Source organism: Cygnus olor, chromosome 9, assembly GCF_009769625.2.
Source record: "Cygnus olor isolate bCygOlo1 chromosome 9, bCygOlo1.pri.v2, whole genome shotgun sequence".
In the NCBI taxonomy this organism is placed as follows: domain Eukaryota; kingdom Metazoa; phylum Chordata; class Aves; order Anseriformes; family Anatidae; genus Cygnus; species Cygnus olor.
In genome coordinates, this window is record NC_049177.1 from 22,748,429 (window position 1) to 22,773,569 (window position 25,141).

The 25,141-nt window shown below is 36.9% G+C and overlaps 1 protein-coding gene across 11 annotated transcripts; it reads left to right on the top strand.

Annotated features, from left to right (window-relative positions):
- The first annotated feature begins 443 nt into the window (after window positions 1–443).
- Window positions 444–25,141, top strand: ZBBX (zinc finger B-box domain containing). 11 transcript variants are annotated; one of them, XM_040567412.1, is made up of 21 exons: window positions 739–1,103; window positions 1,999–2,132; window positions 2,571–2,662; window positions 3,798–3,885; window positions 4,722–4,835; window positions 6,619–6,712; window positions 8,986–9,034; window positions 9,174–9,283; window positions 13,666–13,833; window positions 14,284–14,458; window positions 15,649–15,769; window positions 16,282–16,412; window positions 16,623–16,726; window positions 17,037–17,143; window positions 18,124–18,293; window positions 18,863–19,110; window positions 19,879–20,038; window positions 20,571–20,726; window positions 22,427–22,663; window positions 24,229–24,367; window positions 24,948–25,141. In XM_040567412.1, exons 4-21 carry the CDS (start codon window positions 3,818–3,820, stop codon window positions 25,021–25,023), a joined length of 2,427 nt encoding a protein of 808 aa, XP_040423346.1. In that variant the 5' UTR covers window positions 739–1,103; window positions 1,999–2,132; window positions 2,571–2,662; window positions 3,798–3,817; the 3' UTR covers window positions 25,024–25,141. The 11 variants fall into 11 exon arrangements, with proteins under 11 accessions (XP_040423354.1, XP_040423352.1, XP_040423353.1 ...); XM_040567413.1 differs by having other exon boundaries at window positions 2,574–2,662; XM_040567414.1 differs by having other exon boundaries at window positions 2,574–2,662; window positions 3,803–3,885.

Below are 25,141 nucleotides of genomic sequence, written 5' to 3' on the forward strand. Positions count from 1 at the left end.
CTTTTGACTCCTGGGCCTGGTGTCTGCTGTGTGTGCCAACACCGGCACTGGGTTTACTTGATATGAGAGGACTCTGAGGGCCAAATTTAAGTCCACACGTGTGGGAAACTGAGAGGCCCAGACATCTAGGTTGGAATTGAGGAGACATTTCGTCTCAGAAAGAGCAGTCAGGCATTGGAACAGGTTGCCCAGGCAGATGGTGGAGCCACCGTCCCTGTGGGTATTCAAGTAAAGGTTGGATGCGGTGCTTACGGACACTGTTTAGTGGGTGACATTGGTAATAGGGTGATGGTTGGACCAGCTGATCTTGGAGGTCTTTTCCAACCTTAATGATTCTATGATTCTATGATCTGTGTCACAAGGCCTGGGCGCTGCTCTTCAGCGGCTGGGGCTTCCAACTCTGGAGCCCCCCATAGAAATAGCAGCAGGGCTGGATGGCGCAGGCTGCGGACGGGTGGCTGACAAATAGGGGAGCTCACAGCGCTGGCCCTGGGTGTGACTTTATCTAACACCCAACGTGTCCCCGCCGGTAATGGCAGAGGACCAGGGCCCCACAGCCCTTCCCCGGCTCCTGACGAGGGGCGGACACCTTCCCCTCAGCACGGCCCCGCCTGTCCCCCCCTGCAGGCAGTAGGCTCTCCCCGCTATCCCCTTCAGCCCCGGCGCCGAATGGACTCTCCTCCTCCGCGCGTCCCGCTGCCAGGGCAACGGCGACGGGGCCGGGACCGGGCCGGGACCGGGCCGGGCCGGGCGGGTCGCCGGGGGTCGGTGGGGCGGGAGCTGGGGCCGGGGAGCCCAGCCCGTGTCGAGGCAGGGCCCTGTGCCCTGGCCGTGGGTCAGGGCTGCGGCTGTTTGTTCCTGCCTTGCTTCGGGCTTCGGGGGGTGGGACGACAAACAAACCCCAGAGCCACCGGTAGCGAAATAAACGAGCAAAGAAAGAGGGCCGCTGTTTTGGTAACAGGTTTGGTAACAGCCTCGCCTGGCAGAGCCTCCAGTCTGGTCAAGGCAAGTGCTGCCCTCGATCCCCTCATTCACCCGTGCTGTCCCCACTCAGCAAGGACGCCACAGGGCCCTTCCTGGGGCTCTGTGACACTGATGAGAAGGTGGTTATCATGAAATGTCCTCGTGCTTTTTTTTGAGAAGACTGCATGGAGAGACTGTTCTGTTAGCATGGTCTGTATTTGGAATTAGAATAAACTTGAAATCTTAGTTCTTTGTTTAAACGGTGAAGATATACCACAGGTGGTATTCGCTTCTCAGGTGTTCGCTTCTCAGTCCCTGTGATATCTTTCCAGTGTGTGATAACATTAACTTCAAAGGGGTGGCTGACAAGTGATGCTAGACAAAATCTTGGTTACATTAAGAATTCTTCAAAATAAGTGAAGAATAATGAAGTTTGAGTTATTGGTAAGTGGCCAGGACTCAGTCTAGCATGAAATCCATGTTCATGGGTATGATAATTAGATGCAAGTTATTACATATACTGTATATATGTAAAATCCTCATGGATTTTATGGGTTTATTGATAGGAGAAAGCTGTAGGAATTTTGTCAGCTCTAGTAAAACTCATGTACTTTGAAATAAACTACAGTAATCTTTAGCTGTTTTAAGTTATAAAGCTATCATTTGATTAGGAAGAAATTTGAGCTAAGCTGAGATACAGGGTAGATGGTGTTTGTGTTCATTTAGCTTTGCAGACTTAAGCTTCATTTAGCAGAAGCACCAGTTTTTGCTTTCTTCAGTTGCAGTGCATATCAATTAGCAGCACTGAGGAATCTGCTAGAACGATGAAATTTGAGTACCGGAGTGTGTAGGAGAGCAGGCAGAAAGGATGTGGATATTTACTGCTTGATTTATCTGCATTGATGAGTTGCTTTACTCTCTGCCTCGCTAAAAAAGTGTTTTATGTGTTGGAAAGAGAAAGGATCCATAGGCAGACAACAACCTCTCGGAAAAAGTGAACTCTCATCTGTTTTTGAATTACAACTTTGTTTGCAGGTACTGGACTGGTTTATGAGGAGTTACAGTTTGGGTTTTCCACAAAAGTACTTAACTTGCTTTCTGTGGAGTTCTCTGGCAGTCCTCACAGCCCATTGCACGGGTACTTAAGGATGTCCTACAAGCTTAAGGGGGTGCGTGTTTCCCCAAATGGTGCATGTTTAAGTTTCAGACTCTTACACTGAGACCATAATATTCAATGTTTAACAGCTGTTCTCATGAACATTAGGGTTGCGTTTGCTATTACAATTGACTAATATTTAATAACAGTTAAATGAGTTCATGTATTTTATTGGAACGATTCAGGTTTATGATCCCCTGCTGTCTGTCCATGACACCTGTTATCAATAACTTCATGCTTTTATTTCCACCCAGTATTACTCTATTCTTGAAACTTTGTGGATTGTTTTCTGTCTGACGCTATCAAAACTTTAAAGTTACCTCTTTAAATGTTCTTACAGTGGAACATGTTAAAGTTTATAGAAATAATGCTCGTGACATGAGTTAACTACTTTCCCTCGTTGAGCTTGTTAAGCTGGCCCCAGTAATTTACCTCCATTTTTACTTTTCAGTAGTCTTCAGGCTACATCAAAACTAGAGCGTTATCCTGCCTGTCTAGATGCACTAGTCTCGCTAGCACACTGGAAGAACCTTCTGTTCTAAGGTAACAGATTCTCATTTTATCTCATAGTATGATAAAAGAATAATTGTTTTGAAATGACCGGGAAGAAGGAAGCGCTTGCTTTTTCCACCACAGTAAGAAACTGTGTGCATGTTTGTGTGCATATTTGTGTGCATATCTGACATTTCTGTCAGGGCTGAAACATCATTGTTTAGGTTCCACCAGATGTTTTCAACCTATGTTATACATCGATGTGCATTTTGCTTCATGAATGGGGGTATCGTGTGCATGGCCACTAATGGCCATTTTCAAGTTTAGGTGTGAACATACTGCTGAACTTTTGTTCTTGAGCTCAGTTATATATTTGATGTATTTCAAATACTAAGCTTCTCCACATCATTTAAGTCTTGCTTTCAGCTGGAATTTGTTAGCCAACCGTTGAAGAACAGTTTCCAAATGGCCTGTCTGCTGGAAGTCTCTGGACTTTGGCACTGTGCTTGAAATTGAGTGTTGGCATGTTTCTTCCAGCAGCCTTCTTAGCCTCTACTAGTTATACTGCAAACATTCTAGTGCAGGGAGGGTATGGATATTAAGTTTTGTTTTGGACTCTTTGCTGTATAGACTTGCTCGTTGGAAGAGTATTTTACAACCTTGGGGGAAAAAATATCTCTAAAACATCACTGTCTTGAAATTTTGAGAGTAGGTAATAACTCTGTCTGCTCTGCAAGTTATTATGCTATTTTGAATCAATTTGTATAGGACTGAAGACATTTGTCATTCCAAATCAGATGAGATGGTTTTGTAGCCATTGTTACTATTTTCTCCTTCTCTGTGCTTTCTATGAGTCTGGTTCAAGAAACCTGAAATTTGTTTAATACTAAGCTGCTTTCTTTGAACTTTAGGGAATTGCCGAAAAGAAACAGACAAGTAAATATTTTCCCTGGTACCATACATGTAATAAAAAGTTTTTCTTTCAGTTAGATTTAATCTAGAGTTGGTTTAGGTTTTTATTGACATTTCATATAAACCACTTCTACTCTTTGTTTCTCTCTTTCTGTGTATTAATACTTCTTGGCTTTGTAACAAATTTTTACCGTTTTAATTTCAATCAAATTCCCATTTCAACAGGTTGCTAACTGTAGATCATTCAAATTTTCTCTCTCTCTCTCTCTCTCAGAATAGATTGTACTGGGAATCATGAACAGCAATGGTTTTGTAATACTCCCAGGTTCAAAAAGTGGAACCTCAGTGAGATTAAAAGCAAAGTAAGTGCATTTTATCTGAATATGATAGAGACATCGTTTCAGCATTTTCAATACGTTTTAATGAAGCATTAAGTAGAAGAACTTATTTGTGTAAGAGCACAAAGAATTATCATTAAAACATAAATTTGATCATGCAGTCTTCACAAACTTCACTTACATGTTTCACTTCTGGCATTTTTCCTATGCTTTTACACTTGAGCCTTTCTTCTTTCTTAGGCTTTAATCTACTTTCTGAGTAACTTATAGGTCTTATGACTCTGTATGCTAAAGTATACAAACAAATAGTAATAAAGCATTCTCTGGGATAGTTTATTTCATCATCATTAAGCAACAAATCTTTCTGAATACAGACACGATTACATCAGTTTTACGTTGGCACTATAAGCTTATATTGGAGTAGCCATTATCACTGTGAAAACCAAACAAAAAAACCCAAACCAGAAACAAACAGAACAAACACCAACAAACCACAAATATCTTTATAGCAGTGTGGGTTTTGCTGTATAATCTTTCTGTTCTTATGGCTATATTGTGAAGGTATGCAACTTGGCAGAAGCTTAGCTTGCCTGTCAAATAGGATGACTGTGCCATTGGACTGTAGAGGTCCTAGCTAGATGAGGAGCAAACCCCATCTGTGATGAGGTGTTCTTGGGTGCGGGGAGTTAGCACCGGACCTGCAGTTCATTTTCCACAGCTGTTTTTAGTCAGAAGGGTGACCTGCCTTTAATGACAAATTTTGCCTTTTTTTTGTCGTCTTGCTGCTTTAAACTCTTTCAGCTGTCTTAGTGTCTTTCACATAATTTCTGTTGCATATTTGATCATTTTAACTTTTCTAGAACTGTTCGAGAATTGTGGTTGGAGAAGGTGCAGTTAGAAATGGAGAATAAAGAGATGGAGAAGAAATTACGGCAACTGCAATCCAACATGAGCAGAGAAAAAGAAGAGAGAAAGTAGGTGAAGTTTCTGTTTAAAAAATGGAATCCAATGAGATGCTTCCTTTGCATCTCCCCCATGCCCAGACAGGATCTTTTGCAAAGTGTAGAATTCACAATGGTATTCAGTCTCCTCTCTCCAATCTTTCTTCTCAGTGATAAACTTGCTATCCTATGGCTTTTTTATTTTTAAACTCCCATGTGAAGATTTGACTTTTTAGAAGTAAATTAACAAACTCCCAAGAGGGATATTCCTTCAGAGGCAGAGATCCCTTTTCCTCATTTATTCTCTTTTCTTCTTTTTTCCATGTCCCATTGGATTTGTCAACTTAGTTTTGAAGGAGGAGACAAAAAGTAGTTGCTCTTGCACTATTCCTGTCTTTCGACATTTCTGGAGAGGATCCTGTTCTTACTATTGCTTTAATCCTGTTTTGCATGCATCCGTGTAGCTTCTTGGAAAGCTGTTTTCTGTGTGATGGAAAACATGGCTCAGCAAGTAAGCATAATGTAATGGTGCAAGTGCTAGGGTGGAAGTTTTAAGTATTGGCCATGTTACTGGCCCACTCTAAATGTTAGTGAATCTCTGCAACAGCTGCTTCTGCTTCTTTGTATTTCTTCCTGATGTATTTTGACCCTGGAGACATACCTACTGTTGCACAGTGCCTTGGATACCTTAGTGCCTTAGTCTTGGTAATGCTAAAGACTTGCTTTTGGCAGCTCTGTTAGCTTTTAACTGAGCTGTTGAGGCAATGTTTTCCAGATAGTGTGTGGCATTGTTTTTCCCCATATTGTTCTCCTGGCCTCCTGCAAACCCTGATGGTGTTGTTACGGTGAGTTCAAATGATAGGAATCATTGGCATTTGCACCACAGCTGGGAAGATTGTTCCTTTTTCCTCCAGTAAGTTTGCCTTCTTGTTTTGTATGCTTTATTATTATTTTACAGGAAACCAAACAGTGCAAAACAAGGTAGATAATAGTCATTCAAATATCTGCAAAATAGTATGCAGTAGTGTATTAAAAACCCATGAATGTGCAGAACCTGCGCTCAACTAGCATACTACAGCGCAAATAGCATTGTAAATGGGAATGATGAAAAGTATATAGTAGTAGGAAAAAGCAGGCTGAAAATAATCAACACCCTCCTGACCAGTTCCTCTGGGGACCTTGTTGCTGCTCTTCTCAGCTGGCCTCCGAAGAAAGTTTTCCCTGTCCTTTTTCATCTCCCTTTTTAAATATATATATATATATATATATTTATATATTTATATATATTTATATGTAATATATTCCCGAAGTAACCTTCACTATTAGAGTTGGTGGCTGCCATCAACTATGGAGTCTGCTAATAAATCTCTGTGTGAGTGAACCTGTCCTAACATCCTTTATGCAAGTGTGCTAAAGCTGAAAAATACCATCTGATCTCCCTTAGTCTAAATTCTTCCCCACTGTCTTCCGTGTTAGTCATAGTAGTTAATATCTAAACTGACATTCCCTGAAATCTGTATTTTAGGTGTGTATGCATGGCTTGTTAAAAGATGTTGCGTTGTAGCTGTGCTGGAAGAATGCCCTAGGGTAGATTGGGATAATGAAGACTTATCTAAAATGCACTTCTGTTACATGTTTATTCATCAGTTAAAATTCAGTGGAAGGGAGGGGCTTGTGTTTTGGGTAATTGGTGACCGTATAAACCAGTGTTTTTCGTGATGCTCTGTTCTTATTTAAAATCCCAAAAGAAAATGGATATGCTTCTCTTGTTTCCAGAAGACATGATGAGTATACACTTTCTTGCCTTGGTTCATAGGAAATCAAGCGCTTATCGCTGGAAAACTGGACAGGCAGGACCGATGACCATCCAAGCCCGAGTTTTGTCACAAAGCAAAGAAAAAAATAATAAGGTAATAAGCTATCAGTATATTTGCAGATAAAGCTATTTCAAACAAAAGAAGATTTAGAAAATTCGTGCTACAAAATATGGTAATTTTAAATACTGTAAAAACAAAAGATTGAGCAATTCTGAGTAGAATTTGTAGCTGTTTATTTTTCCATGCCAATCTTATGTTTCCCTTTGAGCTGGAGGAACATCAAGTTCTGTTTGGTGATCTGTTGTTTTTTAATTGTAATAGATACTGAATTGGTAAAAGTAATGATTATGTACTATTGTAAGAGTTTAATTTGGTACTGGTGGAAGTCATTGGGAGCCTGTCTTTCAAATTAATTAGGCCTTGTCTAGTGTCTGTTATGAGTCTGTAATAAAAGACTCCATGTAAAGTTTTGAGCACAAGTTTATGATCTTCACAGATATTAACCGTGAGAGAGGCACACCATATTTAAAAATACTACAGGTACATTTTTTTCTTTTCCTCAGCCACTGTGTAAGTAGTACTGTCATATGAATGGCGTAGTGGAATGCGGTTCATTCTGTTTTTTTTTTTTTTTAACTTCCGTGTGTCCTAAGATCTTAAGATGCTTCTGCATTTCTTCCTTCTCAGTAAGTACAGAAGGAGAACACAACTTGTCATGTGGTCCATAGTACACGAGAGGATTCCTACATTTGTCCCTTGATGACTGATGCTAATGCGTCAAGTGGTGGCTAACCAGATCTCTGAAGCATTCTTTTTAACAAGGGACAACTAAGAGTGGATGTTTTGAAATGTGGATTAAATTTGTCTATGGAGTCTTGTTCTATGAGGTCCTCGCTTGGCCCTGAAGAGAGGGATGTAGAACTTTTCTAGGCAGCCATTGAAAGCCGTTTGCTTTTTTATATGTACAAAATAGGGTATTTCCTTATTTCTTTTTTAAAATGACTAGGGCAATTTTGCAGAAACTCTCCAAACATATTAAGCATAAAGCAGATGTGTCTTAAGAAACTTGAGCTGAAAGTGGTTAAAGTTGATCAAATTTATAAGCAGCCTTTCAGACAGTGTTATCACTTCAAACTGCAATAACCTAGTCTCAATATTTCCTTCTGTGGTGAAATAAAATCATCACTTTAATAGCTTAGGCTTTTGTCCTTGAAGCTTTATACATCTTGGAAGCAAGCATTAGGTATTTCCATGATCAAACAATGTTCATGAATGCTGTTAAAATACCAATTATGATAACAGAACTGATGGTTTTTACTCATTCCCTGAATTAGTGTGAAAAATCTGGAGGAGATTTCCAATCCAAACTACTTCAATTTAGAGATACTTCCTATTTCCTTTAGCAGACATTGATGTGTCTGAAGAGGCACAAATGGGTCTGAATGGGACATAAAAAGAGAGCTTTATGATTTTTTTTCTGGAAGCTAAGCTATGTATGTTGTGGTGAAATGGGAGCTGTTAATTATGAGAGACCATTCAAAACTGGCTGAAATGAAGCTTGTGTAAGTCTAAAAAGAAAAGCAGACAATGACAACTTCAGACTAAGCCATCACAGTTGCTATTTGAAGTCTTTTGAAGCAGCAGCAGTTTGGTGTGAAGGTCTTTTTCAGCCAACGCACTCAATTTCAATAAAATTGCCTACTTGCCTCTGAGTAGAAGAGAGAGGATCGTAATGAAAGGGGTTTCTTTAACCCATCTCTTTCTCCTTCCACTTCTCTGAGACAAGTAGCTTAGAGCTGTTACTACTTCAAAGACTTCAGATTTCAGCTGTGTTGGCAAAGGAGAAGAGGCAAAATTTTCAAAATTAAAATGCCTGCAGATTCACGAGGGGGTGGGGGTAGAGGGGTGAGGGCGCAGTGTGAACTCTCTGGAGGAAGAAAAACAAGGAAAGAAAATGTTGAAAATGATCAGTTACTGGGGTGCAAGATCCTGGAAGGATGATGAGGGGAAGCAGAATGAAAACAATCTAATTGGTCCCTTCTGGCCCCCAAGATCTATAGGTAGGTGTATGTGCAGATGGCTGGACAGATTTTCAGTCTGTGCAGATGACTTCACTGGTTGAATTTTGAGGTTAGGTCACTGTGGTTATGAAAGTTCTGCAGGTCTGTACATGTGGAATACACTTCCTATGTACCTGGTAAATAATACATGCCTAGCTATTTTCCTAGAAACAGTAAATTTTTAGTTTTATAAGTTATATGCGTATTCATTTTCATTAGCACCTTAAGCTTCTTTTTAATATTCATACTCTAATACCTTAATGCCTTAATGTTTATATAAATGTACGTAAATATTTTTTCATATAGGTTTCTTCGGGAAAAGTGAAGTTGCAAATACTGAAAGAACAGATGAAAGGTAAAGGCATCTTTGTTAAATTAAAACTCACAAAATTCAAAATTCTGATAGTGTTTGATTCTGGGAGGTTGCTGCAATTAAATAATAAGGTGGAAATCAGAGATCGGAATCTTTTTTTTTTTTTTTTCCCCTTCTCCAGAGCCAGTGAAAGAACCATTTAAGCATGAAATGTCAAATTCTGTAGCTCATGAAAAGTCTGAAGTGAAGGATCTAGTGTGTGGACAATGTGAAACTAAGAGCGGGCTGCTGGTAAGTAAATGGTATAAAAATTACACACTATATTCTGTTGCTACAGAGTATACATAATAGCTGTGTAGTGGTATCCAGATGTACACATAATATATAGCAAAATGAATTATATTGGATTTTTCTAAGCTGTAAACTGTATGTGGTCTACAGAGACAAGTCAACTGATGTGGGATTCACTTCCAGGCTCCTTGATGAAAGGACCTGTATATGAAAATACATATGTGTACACCTAAAACACAAGGGCAAGTCTAAATGTTATGTTAGTGTTGCATGTGCTAGCTTTTTTGTACAATGTGCTTGTACTGTGGTAGTTAATGGAAGTTGTATTAGCTGCCTCCTGCCCTTTTATTAAAAGGAATTATTTTAATGACAGTATTGCCACTTTGGAATTATAATGTCAGGGAACTGGTCTGAACTTTTCACCAGAAAAGCTAAGGCCAATGCAAAATTTTTATACTTTATTTTTGCCTTTTGTTCAGCTGCTGGGACGAGTAAGTCATTAGAAGGATTCTCTACTTCTCTTAAAATGGTCCATTGGACCATTTGAGGTGCCAAATTCAACTATTAGACGCACAGCAACTTAAAAAGAAGAAAAATATAGTGAAATGTTTGAGACTATTTTGATCATACTTTATTTAATATAATCTTACTTTGCTGGAATTGAAATTATAGTATTTTTTTCCACTTGTTTGTCAAAATATTTTGGTATGTTCTATATGATTATATCCATGTTAATTCTACGATTGCTCTCAGTGATAACTACTTAGTGCATTGAGGTAAAGGAAGGTTTTACATCCTGATCTCATGAATGGCAAAGAAACAGATAACAGTTATTTATCTGTTTTTTAACAGGGAGTTTCTTTAAGTTGTATTTTTATTAATTGGCCCAGCATTTGAATGTAGCTGAAGAAGACTAAGACCACCACCATGTGTTTAAAATAAGCTGTATGGTTGCAGGCAAATAGGGTAAATTGAATACTCTGTGCACACTCTGTAATTTTAAGTATTTTGATAAGCATCAGGGCAAGTGGTTAATTCTGGCTGCTTTCTGAGTTGGTATTTTCTGGCTATGTTACAGTGGAAATTAGTATTATCAAGTATGAGGTGATTTTTATTTAATAGAGTTTGCCTCTTAGCAAGTGCCTAGCCTACAAAATATAAGATAGCCCTTTACTATTCAATTATTCAATTTCTGAAGTAGTTTGTGGAAATAGAGTAGATCTATTGTTGAATGAGGAAATGACACTTTCTTTTAAAGAATGTAGTACATCTTTTTTTTTTTTTTTTTCCGTGTAGTACATGCTATGATATATTTGAATCACTTATGGCAAATTAAAACAGTTGGAGCAGCTAGTTCTCAAAAGAAAAAGACCTTTTTTTCGCTTCCCTTAGGAAAAAACACGTGTGGATTTTAAATCCCCGTGAAGATCACCGTGCACCAAAGCCACCTGCGTTTTGCGCCCTTGGGTTCTTTGACTGATTCCCTTTGCCCGTTCCCTCCCTCAGCCACGAACTGCGGCCAGGTGTGTGGGGAGCCGCCCGGCTCCGGCTGCCCCCAGCCCCTCGGGCTCCCTCAGGGGCCGCGGGGCCGGGCCGGGCCGCCAGGGGCCGCTGCGGCTCCACGGTGCTGCCGCCGCCGGGCAGGCCCCGGCCCGGCCCGCCCAGACACCGGGCGTGTCTGCCTGACGGTGTTTCTGTGTGTTTCTGAGGCAGTGGCTCTTTCACCTCACGAATATTTGAAGTAGTCGCTGGGCTAGAAATCCGTGCTTCTGGGATGAGTTAAACTACTGCTTGCTTTTCTCTCCTCCCTAAATTCACCTGGAGCTATGCTTCAGAGTGCTCAGCTCCTGATCCCAGAAAGTCTCCCGTGCTACCACTGGCTTTGAAGACAAAGTGGGTAGATAGCGAGGTGGTGTTTTATCACACCTTAGGTTACAAAGGCATTTCTTTGACACTATTGAATGTGACTTTCTTATTCACTAGTAACTGTTGCAGTTAAAAATTGTGATTAGAAAGAATCAAGGTTACTTTACTGTGAGAATAAAAGCTAACTAAAATAGAGAAAATGTTGGTAGGGTCTTGACTGAGTGCAAGTCAATTTAACGCTTTCTGTTGTACCATATGAGGTTTTCACGAAGGCAGATTTTGCTTTTCAATAATGTCACTCGATATGGTGTTCTATTATTCCTCTAAAATTTGATCATTTTATTCCGCTTTCCTAGGGAGAGAGTCCTTTCAGTAATGCAGTAAATTATCAAAGTTATTGGTCTGATAAATACATATTGATATATCTTGATATTTGTAATGCATTCTTTTTTAGATGATTTTTTTTTTTTTTTAAAGGAAATGCTATTTATCTCATTTTTGGTGGTAAACTGAATTGAGATGTTGGAAGTTTATTTGTGAGGATTAAAGGTCATGCAGCAGTTCAATGGAAGAATACAGGGATTTAAAATGAGAGTCACAGAGTGCTGTGAGCACTTCATCTGTGTGAGGAGAATTTCACCTTAATTGTCTTTTTTTTTTTTCCCCTTTTACTTGTCTACTTCCCTCTTTCCAATCCTGCTCTGAAACTAATTAGTAACTGTTTCTATTAATAAAGGGAGCTAACAAAACAATGCAGGAAGTGCAGAGATGCAATTTTTTTTTTTTTTTAATAGAAAGCAGTAGCTATAATTCAATTTTTCATAGGGAGAAAGATTATTGCAGTCCAAGTGAGATTCTGCAATTATTAATCTAGAATTTTAGCTGTATGATTGAGGAATATTGGATGTTTTTAGAGAAATTGCACAGCAGAAAATTTAAAGGCAGTCTAGTGAGAATCTAGAGTAGTGTTTTCTAAATTTCTTGATGGGTCCCATTGCTGCTGCCTCTCACTCTTTCTTGTCCCCTTCCTACTGCTGCTTTGGGAGTCGATGTATTTGATACCTGTGTTGGTTTGGCATCATACTGGGAGAAAATTAGCATCTGAATTCAGCTGCTGGGCAGTTTAACGTGAGGCCAAAACAAATAAGCTTTGTAAGGATTCTTGAAAATCAGCTTTGCAATTCTTGCAAATTGCAAATTCTAGCTTTTTTTTTGAAGCAGTTGAGCAATATGTGAATAAAAATGTCATGTTGTTTAAACAAATAATGCAGGAAGCTAAGTCTTACAAACATTGATCAACTATTATATACCGTGTGCTAGAATACCAAAAAGAACCATACATAATGCAACTGTTCTTTCTCAAGGAGAGTAGTTGCATAAAGCTACATCAATAAAACTATTTCCTTGAAACGTGACTTTTACTGAATTCTACTGTAGTGCTAAGATTATTTTCTTCATGTGGTGAGAGAGAAATCAACACAATCTTTAGCTGCGTACTTTTGGATGCATGTGCATTAGAAAACAGAATGAGCAATTACAGAGACAAATATAGCTGTTTCTCCTTTAGTATATGTTTGTCATCGTTATGTGTTTTAGCAACATGTTGGTGAAAAAACACTTGCCATCGATTATGGATGATTATGGACTATCAGAATTAAGGAATATGACAAAACATGCGTGTTCATACAGTAAGCATTGAACCTTATTCATCCAGCAGTGCAGTATAAGAAACAGAAGAAGACTGCAAAAGGAAAAAAGAAACAGCTATTTGAAGCAGTTAGTGTCCTGGCATGCTCACTGGTATGTCACAAGTACCATTTAATGCGTAACCAGCAATTGCAAAGTTGCTGGGTCGATTATAGTGTAGAGTAGGTGGAAATGAGACGATGTGAGTAAATTCTAGTTTTGCAATAACTGCTTGACATCTTTGACTCTTTCAGATTAAACTCTCTGCCTGTACCTCTTCTGCTCATGTGTTTTGGTGGTAAGAATATGTGGCTTGCTCAAGGACTTCATAGACAAATTATCCTCCCTTTTGGTCTTTCTCTGTGTAGGGGGCATACAGAAAGGATTGACATAAAATATTATTTGTTCCTGCTTGATAATCATTCAAGAGTCGGTAATCAAATTACATTCATATTACATTTTAACAGTATTTTTTTTTTGTTCTACTATAGGTTGCACATCAATGAAGTTCTAGTGGAGTAAAACTATTACTCTTGATCTGTAGCTATTTTTAGTCAGTTATCTAGTTTTTCATAGCTAGGACTTTCCTGGACTTTTAAGTGCGAACTGATATTCCAGTTGGTTTGTCCTGTGTCATACCCAGTGGAGTATTCAGATTATTGACTTTTGTTCACACGTTTGCACTGGGATTATTAAAATAAGTATGTGTTTGCGTCGCCATCATTCTGTTTTCAATATGCAGTTCTCTTGCTGCCTTCTATTTTGCTGTTTGGTGGAAAGTTGGATTATATTAATATTAAATTAAAGGTTTCATAATGTTCTATTAACAGACAGAAGCCAATATGCATTTTGGAAAATTGGAAGTTGTCCATCACTTCACCAATGAAGTAAATCTGAATGAATCTAAAATTAATCATGAGGAGAAGAAAGTAAACTGCAAACATCAGGTCACTTCAAACAAATTTTCATCTTTGGCAGTGTCAGTAAGCAGTGCTGAGGTAGTACACAGTTCAGAAACAAAAAATAAAAATATTGTTAATGTTTGTGACATCTTAAACAGAGTGGTCTTAGGTTTCTCACATTGTACCAAATGAGGGATCAGGCTATCAGACTTGCTCAGTCTGTTAACCTCTGGGCATAATATCTGTCCTATACATAGGATGTGGGCTATCTGTGACTATTGCTTTTTGCCTACTAAAAATATTTAAATATATATTTTTGTGTGCTTATACCAACTTTTTTTTTCTTATTTTGCTCTTGATAGAACGTTACAATTCAGACATGAGCAAGATCACTTGAAAATCGAGTAGCTCTGATTACCAGGGCAGCTAAACTAAGGCCAGAAAACATTTCCATAGCTGATAATAAAAATGTTGTTGCTGTTATGTAACTGGGGAGAGGATTGTTATCAGAAGTGCTATATTAATTATGTTGTGGAACTGATTTAGGAACTCTTCTCGGAATCAGCCTGGACAGGCCTTGACGATCAGGACAAAGGGTTATTACTAAATGGTACATTTAATGAGGAGGAATCTGCAAAGTCTTTTCATGAAGCTTTGATTCAATGGAGAAATGGTAGTTGTGATCACAGAAAAGAACAGCATGCTGGCAAGGTCCTATCAGGTATGAATTTTTCTATTTTAATTCCACATTAAAAACATGAGCGTCCATTTTGGTGAGTTAGCAGCTAGTTTAGTTAGTGAAGATAGGCGTTCTGTTAGAATAGTAAATGTTTCTTAAGTTTTTTCTTCTCTGTGTTTTGTTATAAGTTATCATCAACCTCTGAAGTTTTTTTTTTTTTAATAATGTACAGGTTGGTGCTTTATCAGAATTTTTGTAATTAACTGTTACCTTGGCCAGATTGTTCAATCTGCGTCTATACTTTTCTATAGCATTTTTTTCTCATTTAAGAGTTTAGTGTGAATGGTAATGCCAAACCATGAAGTCCAAGCTTTTAACTAAGACAAAGAATGTGCATGGCTTGGGACTTTGTATGTTGTACCAAAGTACATTTTCTGTTTACATTCCACAGGCTCCTAATATTTCTTTGTTCCAGTGAAAAGATGCAATCACTTCAAGTATGCATGGAAAAATACAAAATAACTTGTCTGATTGGATTTGTGCAATTTGTCTTCATTCTTTGTGTATTTTTGTACAAAAATACACAGTACCGTTGTTCCCCCCTGCCCTGTTTTGGCTTTCCCAAGTTTGTAGTAGTCTTCCTTTATATGCGAAGTTGCAAGGAGTGAGGTTTTACTGGCTACTGCCACTGCTAAATGTATTGTGTAAATATGATTTTTAAGATCTCATGCATCTAGGAAGTAGATTCCTGTGAATTAAAGGCAATCGTATATGTCAAAGGATTTACAGGTGCAATGAGAAATGTGTTATATACCATTAGGTGCAAGGAATGCTTGCATATGTTGCTGCTTATCTGTAGAATATTTATGTCTGCCTTGAAATTTATTTACTGACCTTTTAGTCATAAAAGGAGAAGCTGGGTAACCTTTAGATATGCAGTCCTATCTAAATCTAAGCAAAGACCGTATTTTCCACAGATTCTGACAGTTTGTGAATTCTTTCCAGCTGAATGCAGGAATCCAAACAAGTTAGCAAATTATTTATGTGACTCAAAACTCCCTGTTTGTTTTTGTCTACTGGAATTATCCTGACACTTTAAATTTTAGAATTATGCAAAGACTCAGCTAGGTATAAGCTACTAATGTGACATTCGTTCAAAAATAATGTATATAAATAGCAAGTTTATAAATCTGAAGTGCTGTTTTTTGTTTTTTTTTTAATAATTCTACTAGAGTCTGTGGGAATTTGTGAGGTACAGACCAATCTGACTATTGTGAAAGAACATGTCCAAATTCAATTCAAGGAGGGTGGCCTGAGCTACATGGAGAAACTCTTGCTTAAGAAATACAGAAGGTATTGTAGAAATTGCTGGTGCTAGTGAAGGTCAGAAACGCTTTATAGCATTAACAAAATTGCATTGAAACATTTTAATATTAGCTATATTACCAAGAGTTAATTAAGGTGTCATAGTACTTGATCTTAAAAAGTAACCATTATAGCCAGAGTTGATGACTTTGTATTTCAGAATTACAGCAGAGGGAGTATTTGGAGAGATTCTCTCTGCTATCAGTTTGTTGTAGAATTTGAAGAGCAATAATGATAGTTGGAAGCCTGTTTTTGCTACAGGAATTTTATAGAGAAAAAGAAGTACGATCTTCATGATACTTCTATAAATATGGCAGAGTTACTTTGTTAGTCCCTGAGGTGTGAGGTCATTGCACTGAAATTAGGAGTTGCTGCTTTTTAGCAGCGGTAAATACTGATGCAGTAAATAGTGTGGAGTTTCTTTAAAAAAGGAAAATAATAGAAATACTTTTTTTTTAAGACTGGTTTCTTTTTTTCTTTTTATTTTTTTTATTTTTTAGAACTGCTGTTGATGAAATATCTGGTAGTTGCATTAAAGATTTAAGGCCTACGCAAACACAGACTGTGTCACATCAGGCTGTGGCTGGAGGAGGTGAAAAAGGAGATGATGATGATGTCAATGATTTAACAGGTATAATTTTTTTTTAAACTATTAAATATTTGGGGGGGGATTTTTTTTTTTGAGTAAGATTTCTGAACAGTTACATACTTAAGCCCTTTCTACCTTAAAAAAATAAAAATAACAATAACAAAGAAAGTAGCAAAATAAAAGGTTTGCCTTTTTATAAGTGTATCATAGGTGAGAAAAAATAAAATGCATCAAATTAATTATATTTCATAGTTGAAGAGGTGAAGAGATACTGGACATCTGTATTTAGAGAGCAGGTAACCAAAACTGTCCCTGAAAGTGCAGAGCCCACTCTGAAAATTGAATTTCTTGATGATGTAAGTATGTAATAAAGAACTTCATGAATCTTCAGAGTGATCTTAAATGGTTTTGTTTAAGTACTGATCTATTAAAAATTTAAATTAACAACAGTTAAATAATTTCTAATTAAAAAAAAATATATATGTATATACTTGGTCCCTTTTATAATAATTTTCTCCTGTTGTGTCCATGGACTCTTAATGTATAGAAATTATACAAAAAAAAATCTATACGGTTTTAATCACTTGAGTTCATATTCCTTTTTGTAATTATAATCAATTGTAATTATAATCAATTGCTGAATATACTTTTTTTTTTTTAACTTAGTCTTATTGCACGGACTTGGAAGAATCATGTAACTTTTTGGTGACGGAAGCTGGGGCTATAGAAATGAATAACCAAAGAAAAACTGAAACACTCGGAGAGTTTGAAAGGTATGAGAAATACAGAGATTATTTGGAAGAGAAAAGGAAGTAATCCTAACTTCTGATTTAGTTATATTCCTAAATAACAGGTTCTTTTCTTTGCAGACAATCATACTTCATATGAATGGGGAGAATCCTTGACTGTAAATTGTTTTAAAGCATGGTTAAAATATGTCTGCTCATCCTCGTCACAAGACATAGTCTTTGCCAGTGTCATGACACTGTCAGTTACTACTTTCCCTTCCTTTACGTTTCTTCCAAGATACTGTCTGAATGCTTTTTGTTGTCCTTGAAAGTTTTTCTCCTCACCTCCCCCTCCGTATTGTAGAATCACAGACTGGTTTGGATTGGAAGGGACTTTAAATCCAGTCCAGTTCCACTCTCCTGCCATGGGCAGGGACACTGTCCTCTAGATCAGACTGCCCAAAGTCCCATCCAGCCTGGCCTTGAACACTTCCAGGGATGGGACATCTACAACTTCTCTGGGCAACCTATTCCAGTGCCTCACCTCCCTCATAGTAAAGAATTGCTTCCTATCATCTAATTTAAATCTACTCTCTTTTAGTTTTCTTGTCATTTGAGTGACCTAATGATGTGATGACTATACTATTAACTGTCTATAACTGGAGATATATCACTTTGAAATGTCTTTATTTTATTTGCTTGATCACTCCAAATGTTAAACCATCTAAGATGTATTCCTTCATATGTTTGGAATTAAAGGTAGAATTACTCTTCTGTATGCTCTTAACTAAGTAGGAGCAGGGACTACATGCAGGCAAATATGTAACATGTCAGTGTTATGTGCTTTTAAGATACTCATATAACTAATTTTGTAACTCCTGATGAAACTTAGAGCCCTAATATTGACTGTCATTTTAAATGATAGGTGTGATTCTTCTGACGTGCCAAAATATATTCATGATAAGATGTGCTATATTTTCTTATAATTCACTCTTCTGATCTTTCCTGCTTTGTCTGTTTCAAAGTTGTCCAGCAGTTGCAGGTCAGAACAACACACTATTAGACCTTTTGCCAGAAGAAACTGTGGGCACGATGAGAAAGTCATCGTGTCATTTAACTGCCACAGCTGACACTCCGTATCTTTTACATCTTCCTATTGACAGAAATCCTGTTTCTTCCAAAGAAATTTTGCGAGGTAAATTTTGAAAGCTATTTTTACTATATAAGTTACTACTTGGTCACAGGATAAAAAGTAAAATGGCTATGTCTTGTATAAACAAAGCAAAACAGTATGTAGAATTATCAACTGTCTAATAAAATGTGTTTCAAACCATTATTATAATTTTTAAAGAAATATTACAAAATTGCTATTATTGCAGTTTTTATGTTGACTCTACCTAGACTATAATTCTAACTGTAACATGTATTATCATAGAGAAGTTTGAAATATGTTAAGAGTATTATCAAGATCTCTTTTCATGAACAGTGATGTACAGGAACACATGCATTAGATATGGAACAGGTCCTACTACCTGGTAAGTCTGGTCTGTGTATGTTAGCATCAGGATATCAGTCAGGAAGCTGATGAATGTTAACTTTTCTTTTTATTTTATGCCGTAATGAAAGCCATATGAAAATTAAAATGTAAAACTTGAATGGAGGTTTCATGTTTTAATTTCATAAAATATAGTAGACTTGCAGATTGTAATTCATAGCAATTTCCATTTAAAAAAAAAAAGCATAATTTTGTTTCTACTCTCCTAGAAAAAATGGTTGTCTGCAGTGTTCTTGAAAGAAATGCAGAACAAAAGGACATTGTTGAACTAAAGACTGCGGGAAGATCACTCAGCTCCTGTAAACTACTTGAGAAGACCTCTGACCCTAGTGAACTAATGAGCAACAATTATCTCTTTGAGATACAATTGCAGAAAAATGATAATGATTCACAAGAACTGGATGGTGGCTGCAACGGCCAGAGTTTGGTTATGCCTGTAATTACAACATCCTCAGCGGTAAAATGTTATACTTAGCAATTAAAGATATATAAACTGTAGCGTAATCTACTTTCCCAGGTTATCATGAGGAACATTACCCTGTTGCTGAATCAGTTGAGAGACAGTGATAGATGTATAGTTACCAAAAAATACTCTACCTCTATTTCCCATTTTCCTCCAGAAAATCCCTCAAAGCAACCAACAGTATAGATTTCATCAGAGGATTGTTATTGCCTCCCATATTTCATCTGAGGGAATGGAGGCTTTCATACCTTCCGCTTTTTGTTGTCGGTCTATTGTTGATACCTTTTTTTTTTTAATGGGCTTCTCTGAGAAGATAAGATAGCCCTTCTCATGTTAGTATCAAGGTCAATACACTTATCTAATCTAAAATATTCAGAATGTTCTTTCAGTTTAAAAAAAAAAAAAATGGAAAGAAAAAAACTGTGGAGAAGGTTGGAACATTAGATTTGGAGTCACCATTAGGAAGTATTGCTTTAGCTGAGGTACGCAAAGATATTCGTTAACAATCAAAGAAGAGCCACTTCTAATGTCCAGAGTCAATCAACAGAAGAACAGACTCAGACTCTTGCAAAGTTAGCAATGGAAGCTTGTAGGATTTGAAAGCATTATATCATGTAAAGCCACCAGCCTTTTGAATATCCATTACACTAGGCTATCAGAATCATTCCAAGTTTTGTAAAATGAGCATTTTATTAATATAAATTTGCCAGGGCAACTTATGAAGCATTTTCGTGTTTCTAATCTGTTTGTGTTTTATTCAAGTTACAGGATGGAGCCAAAAGACAGAAGTCTGCTTCTACACAGTATCGGGGACTTGAAGGTTTCTTTGTTGTAGGTGTAAACCCTAAACAAGTAATGCTGGAAGCAAGTTCTTCACAGCGTGCAGACTTTAGCCCTATGAACAGGAGTACCCCATTTCCAGGTACTGACATATGAAATCCTCAACCAGTACTTATTTACCACTAGCACTGTAAGATGCCCCTCACTTTATGTAACTTGGATCCAGCTTACTTTTAGAAGTCACTTTGGAGTAACAATTATGCCACCATAAAAGATGAAACGAATTCGCTACTATGAGGTAAATCACATTAATTTAGAGCCATACATTTGTATCCTTCTCTGTATCACCTGAAAATTTGGTACCAGTATTTCTGGAAATTTCTGCTTTTCCTTGTGCTTGATATAAATCACCAAATGGCATTGTCATGCTATTGCTTTTAATGGTATATGAAACAATATGTGACATGATTGGCAGACATGAGTATTAATTTGATTTAGTATATCACTTGAATTTAAAAATTATTATTGTTATACACTTGTTTATATTATGTGCAAAAAAACTTGATGCATGACTTCTTTAAATCACAGAAATTAAATGCAGCAAATATCGTAACAGTAAATATGTGTAAACACAAAATCAGCAAAGATTTTCCTCTAATACTTCTTAATTTCAGGACATAAGAAGTGGGTTGCTGCCAGGAGCTTAAGTGAATACGCTGATGACTCTGTAGTTCAAGGTGTCATAGAAAGTCAATCGAATAGATCTTCAAGTGGTCTTGAGACTCAAAATAGAATTTCTCCCCTGATGGTAGTGTGCAGATCATATTCAGGTAAGGATAATAAATATGAGGCCCTACTTCAATAGGTTATTTTACCTGATACTTATTTTTAAGGATGTTTGTAACCTTGTTTCTTTTAAGCAAAGAATACAGTTTAGTGATCTATTCAGTTTGGGTGCCAGTGCCTGTAAGATGGGAGTTGTAGCATTGGCTCCTTCTCTGTTAGGATTTTAATATTTTTGTATAACAAATATTTTTGGAATCTGTCCATTTTTAATTTGTCTTTTGAATGCCAACAACTGATGAGGAAGAATCTGACAGCACAGAATCTTCAGCTTAATGTTGTTTTCTCTGAAATAATGTAAATCTGTAAAACAGCATGCGACTGTCAGTGCGCAGTATGTGACTCCCCATAATGCACCGCCATTAAGCAGATATGGCTGTGGTCAGGCCTTGTAAGCAAACTGCTGCTTCCCAGAGATGAAAACAAATATTTGAAGATTTGGTTTCTTCAGTTGTATTATTTAACAGAAGTCATGCCTATAACTTGTGTTTGATAGAGCTTTCGTATTCCTCTCCATTACATACCACGATGTCTGTTGTGGTCTCCCCCTACTGAATGTAGTGCAAAGTGTGCGAAGTTTTACAAAATTTATGATGAAATCATTTGGAAACTTATAATTGACTGTTCTGTAGGAATTCAACTTTGTAAAAGAAACCTTTGTACCAAAGACTTAACTGTCAAAAATTCATCAATATTTTGTCTCTATACCAAATATTCAGAAAACGTTCCTCACAAAACTCCATTAGGGGATTGATAGTAACACGTAACTTAGAGGGGAAAAAAAAAAAGAGAGAATGTATCCCCCTGTTTTTGTGTTTAGAGATGTGGAACTGACAGGTGACTTTTTGTTCCATATGCTGAATAAAAACAGAAAAACAAACAAACCATTAATATTGCAAGCATTCTGGAGTTTTGGCAGATATTTAAATCACCATGATGGATTCAGCTGCTAATAGGAAGACATTAACCAACACTTGTATAACGTTTTTCTTTTATAAATGTTCTTCACAGTCTTGCATTGCTTTAAATGAGCAGAATATGAACAGTCACGGAAATATCAGTCTGATTTGTTCCAGCTAGAAAGAAGTACAGTTTGAGATTTGTCTGTACTGGCTGTTCAAAACTGTTCTTGCCTTTCTTCTGATGATATGTCATATTTTCACTCATTAAAACTACTGTTTTATGTAAGCATTGATAATATTACAAAATTAAATGCAATGTCAAACGTGGTTTCTAATACATTGACAACATAACCACCAGTTGCACACAAGGCACACTTGTAACACCTATCATAACAGAAGTTCTCTTTTTCAGTGACAATCTGCATGTCTAAATCTTTGAGCTTTTATGAATGTTATCATGAAACATCGTTTTAAATATGAGAGGAAAATTATGCCTCTTTAATTTTGTGTTTTTTAAAATACCTATTAAAATAATTTAAGAATTTAAAAAGCAATTGGAGTAAAACTTTCTTTTGCAAGATTTCAGCATTTTTTTTGCTCGATGTTCTGTCCTGTGTGGACTTCTGATCTGCTTATTTAAATATATAAATAAAATTAGAAGCTTGCTCTGTGGTGATTGTTTTGCTTTTAGGTGATTTTTATATCTTCATCTATGCATTTGTGTTTTGGGTAAAATGACATTTACTTAGCAATTTGTTAGAAGTTGTGACTTTTTGTGATTTCAGGGAATGATTCCAAAAGACCTCAGTCGGCAGATATGCCACACTATAAACTGACTAGAAATTGTCCAAAAAACATTCAGCCAAGACCAAAGAGTTCACCTATGCATACGTTTAGAGTTGATACTGAGATACCAAAGCACGAGTGCATAGATGTAACTAAGCAAGATGAGGATCATTGGAAATATATTGCTGACCAAGAAGCCCTACTTACTCTGGAAAAAGAATTACAAAGTTATGCAAGTAAGTGGCAATATTGCCTTTTTCCCCCTTTTATGCTTGTAAGTTACATAATGAAAACAAGTAGCTATTTATTTCGTTATTATTAGACCTAACTGATATTGGGGCAAACGTGTACTAAAGCATTTGACTATGCGAGACTGTGATTTAAGATTGCTTCTACTAAATTAAAGGTAGGTTGAAGTATGATCAAACAGAAATAAATCAAACTGTTTCATGCAGCTTTCTTAATTTTTGTCTACCTTTCTCCAGTTTTGTTGGAGAAATCTACAGAATATGATAGGTACTCTTTCAGAGCATGGATTTCTTTTAAATAAGTATCCTTTCCTTTGGTATTTAGCAATGGACACCGTAGGTGGTGGTAGAAGCTGTTTTGATGCGAGGGAAGCTGGAAGGGGAAAAGGTGGGCCGAAAATTTTATAAATCAATCCTGATGAGAATTGCCACTAATAGTGCATTATAGACCTGATCCTGTGTCTCATTCTGGATTTGACTCAGACCCCTTTCCTCTGGGTTTTAAAATGTTTTCTCCTTCCTACAGAAGGTCAGTGGTTACAGTTAAACAGAATCAGTCAAAAGAGTGAGTTCTGTTGCTCTTTGAATAGAGGGAAAAAAATGGTTGAGATCTTTCTGTTCCATCTCAATGAGGAGATGATTCAACTGTCTAAGAGACTTTGTGCCATAAGCAGCCTTGAAGAACTACATCTCTTAGGCTGTGACATGGCCATCCCTCCTTAGTTGCTGTAGTGCTTTTATATTGGCAGCTCCTGGCTTTGAAGCATCTTCAGTAACCAGAACTCATCTGCATTCCAGAGTGTTCTGTCTTTCAAAATGTTTTTACCTTACGTTTTGCTGCATATTTTTTTTCACACAGCTCTTTACTCAGTCTTCCAAATATCACATTTCAGGACAGCTGTCCTTCTTTGTTTGATAAAAATTCACCAGACCTATGTTTTTTGGAAGAGTTTCTCATGTTAATACTTGCAGAATGAAGATGCATGCTGAATCCAGAGGAACGTAGGAAGGAAGTTAATAACTTTTTAGTTATTGTTCCAGTCTTTCTCTGTCTTTTCATTCCACTTTCTTGGAATACCTTTCACTTATTTAGAAGCTTATAGTAGAAACTTACAGCTAGCTGGAAAAATAGTAGTGTAATTGCAAGTGGGTTATATATGAAGCATTGTCTGTGACCCTCGTTGATAATCTTGGATTGGCGCATGTGCGATATATCTTGTTACTCTGGTTTACATGCATACTACCGTTAGTTAGCTACCTTCGTTACTGTATTTTGAGATTGCATAGGGGCCCTACATACAAGGTTTCATATTGTACTGGCATAAATATCTTAGAAGCAAACCCTCTCTATTACTTCTGATAATACAGGAATCTTATAATAAAATGTCCTAACTTATTTGAGGGCTTGTAGTGACATCCTTCACCAGCTACAGGTTTTTCTGACACTTCTAATGTCAAATTTTTATTGATACTGTGAAATTCTTTAAACTTGATAGTATAGATACTGCATTTTTTGTTTATATTTGTTACTGAAATAATTGAAAATATTTCAGGTTCACAAGAAAAACTTTACAGCTTAACTTCTGAAGATGTAACCTCTTCCAGCAGATGCTTGAAGAAGATATATGGAAACGTTACAGATTTCCATAGAAACTTGGAACTAAAAGACCACAACAGGGATGATATGTCTGGGTAAGTTAAACTCCCCAAATATGTTTGTATGGTACTGTAAGATGCTTAATGTGCCAAATATATTGCCAGTACTGAAATAAAGTCTTAACTTTCTGATTTTACTTTGTATCCTGTTTACAAATGTTAACATGACCTATTTTGTATCCTGGTGTTTTAAGTCAGTACTCTCAAATTAAGAGTAAAGTGATATATTTTGTTGTTGAGACCCTAAATTATAAATTTGGGGATTTCTGAAAATTCTGAAAAATAAGGTCACTGTTTTTTTTTTTTTTCTGAAAAGAAGCTCGCTTTCCTAATTTGCCCATCCTAGGATGTGGGATTTCTGTACCTAGGCATAATAGTGACAGTGTTCTTTTACCTTCTTGTTTAGGAGGTGAAAATATATGTGATAAAAGCTGAGGGGGAAATAATGAATATAGTAGCTTGCAGTTATGTATACTTGCATACTTGTATGTATACAGTAAAAACTATTTTTCTGCCTTTTATTTCTGTGTGTATGAACATACGTCTGTATGGCTTTAGCTAGAATAGCTTGAAGAATTTGAGCTGCTGATAATCACTATTGTGTATTTCTTTTAAGGGGCTGTGATGAAGGCCAAATGGATGATAAGGAAGAAATTCTGGAGGATAAACGACAGGTTCTTGCGTTACAGTGAACATGCAAAGAATTGAATGTAATTTTTATCTTTGCATATCATACAAAATCAAGAAGCAGACAGAGAGGTATCTTGAATGCAGCTGATATTATTTATTAAAGATTATTTTGTCAACCTG

Coding starts and splice junctions, on each gene's coding strand:
- ZBBX (XM_040567412.1), top strand. CDS start 3,818: ATGAACAGCAATGGTTTTGTAATACTCCCAGGTTCAAAAAGTGGAACC. Junction 17,144..18,123: donor ACACTCGGAGAGTTTGAAAG/GTATGAGAAATA, acceptor TCTGTTTCAAAG/TTGTCCAGCAGTTGCAGGTC. Junction 20,039..20,570: donor CAGGAGTACCCCATTTCCAG/GTACTGACATAT, acceptor TCTTAATTTCAG/GACATAAGAAGTGGGTTGCT.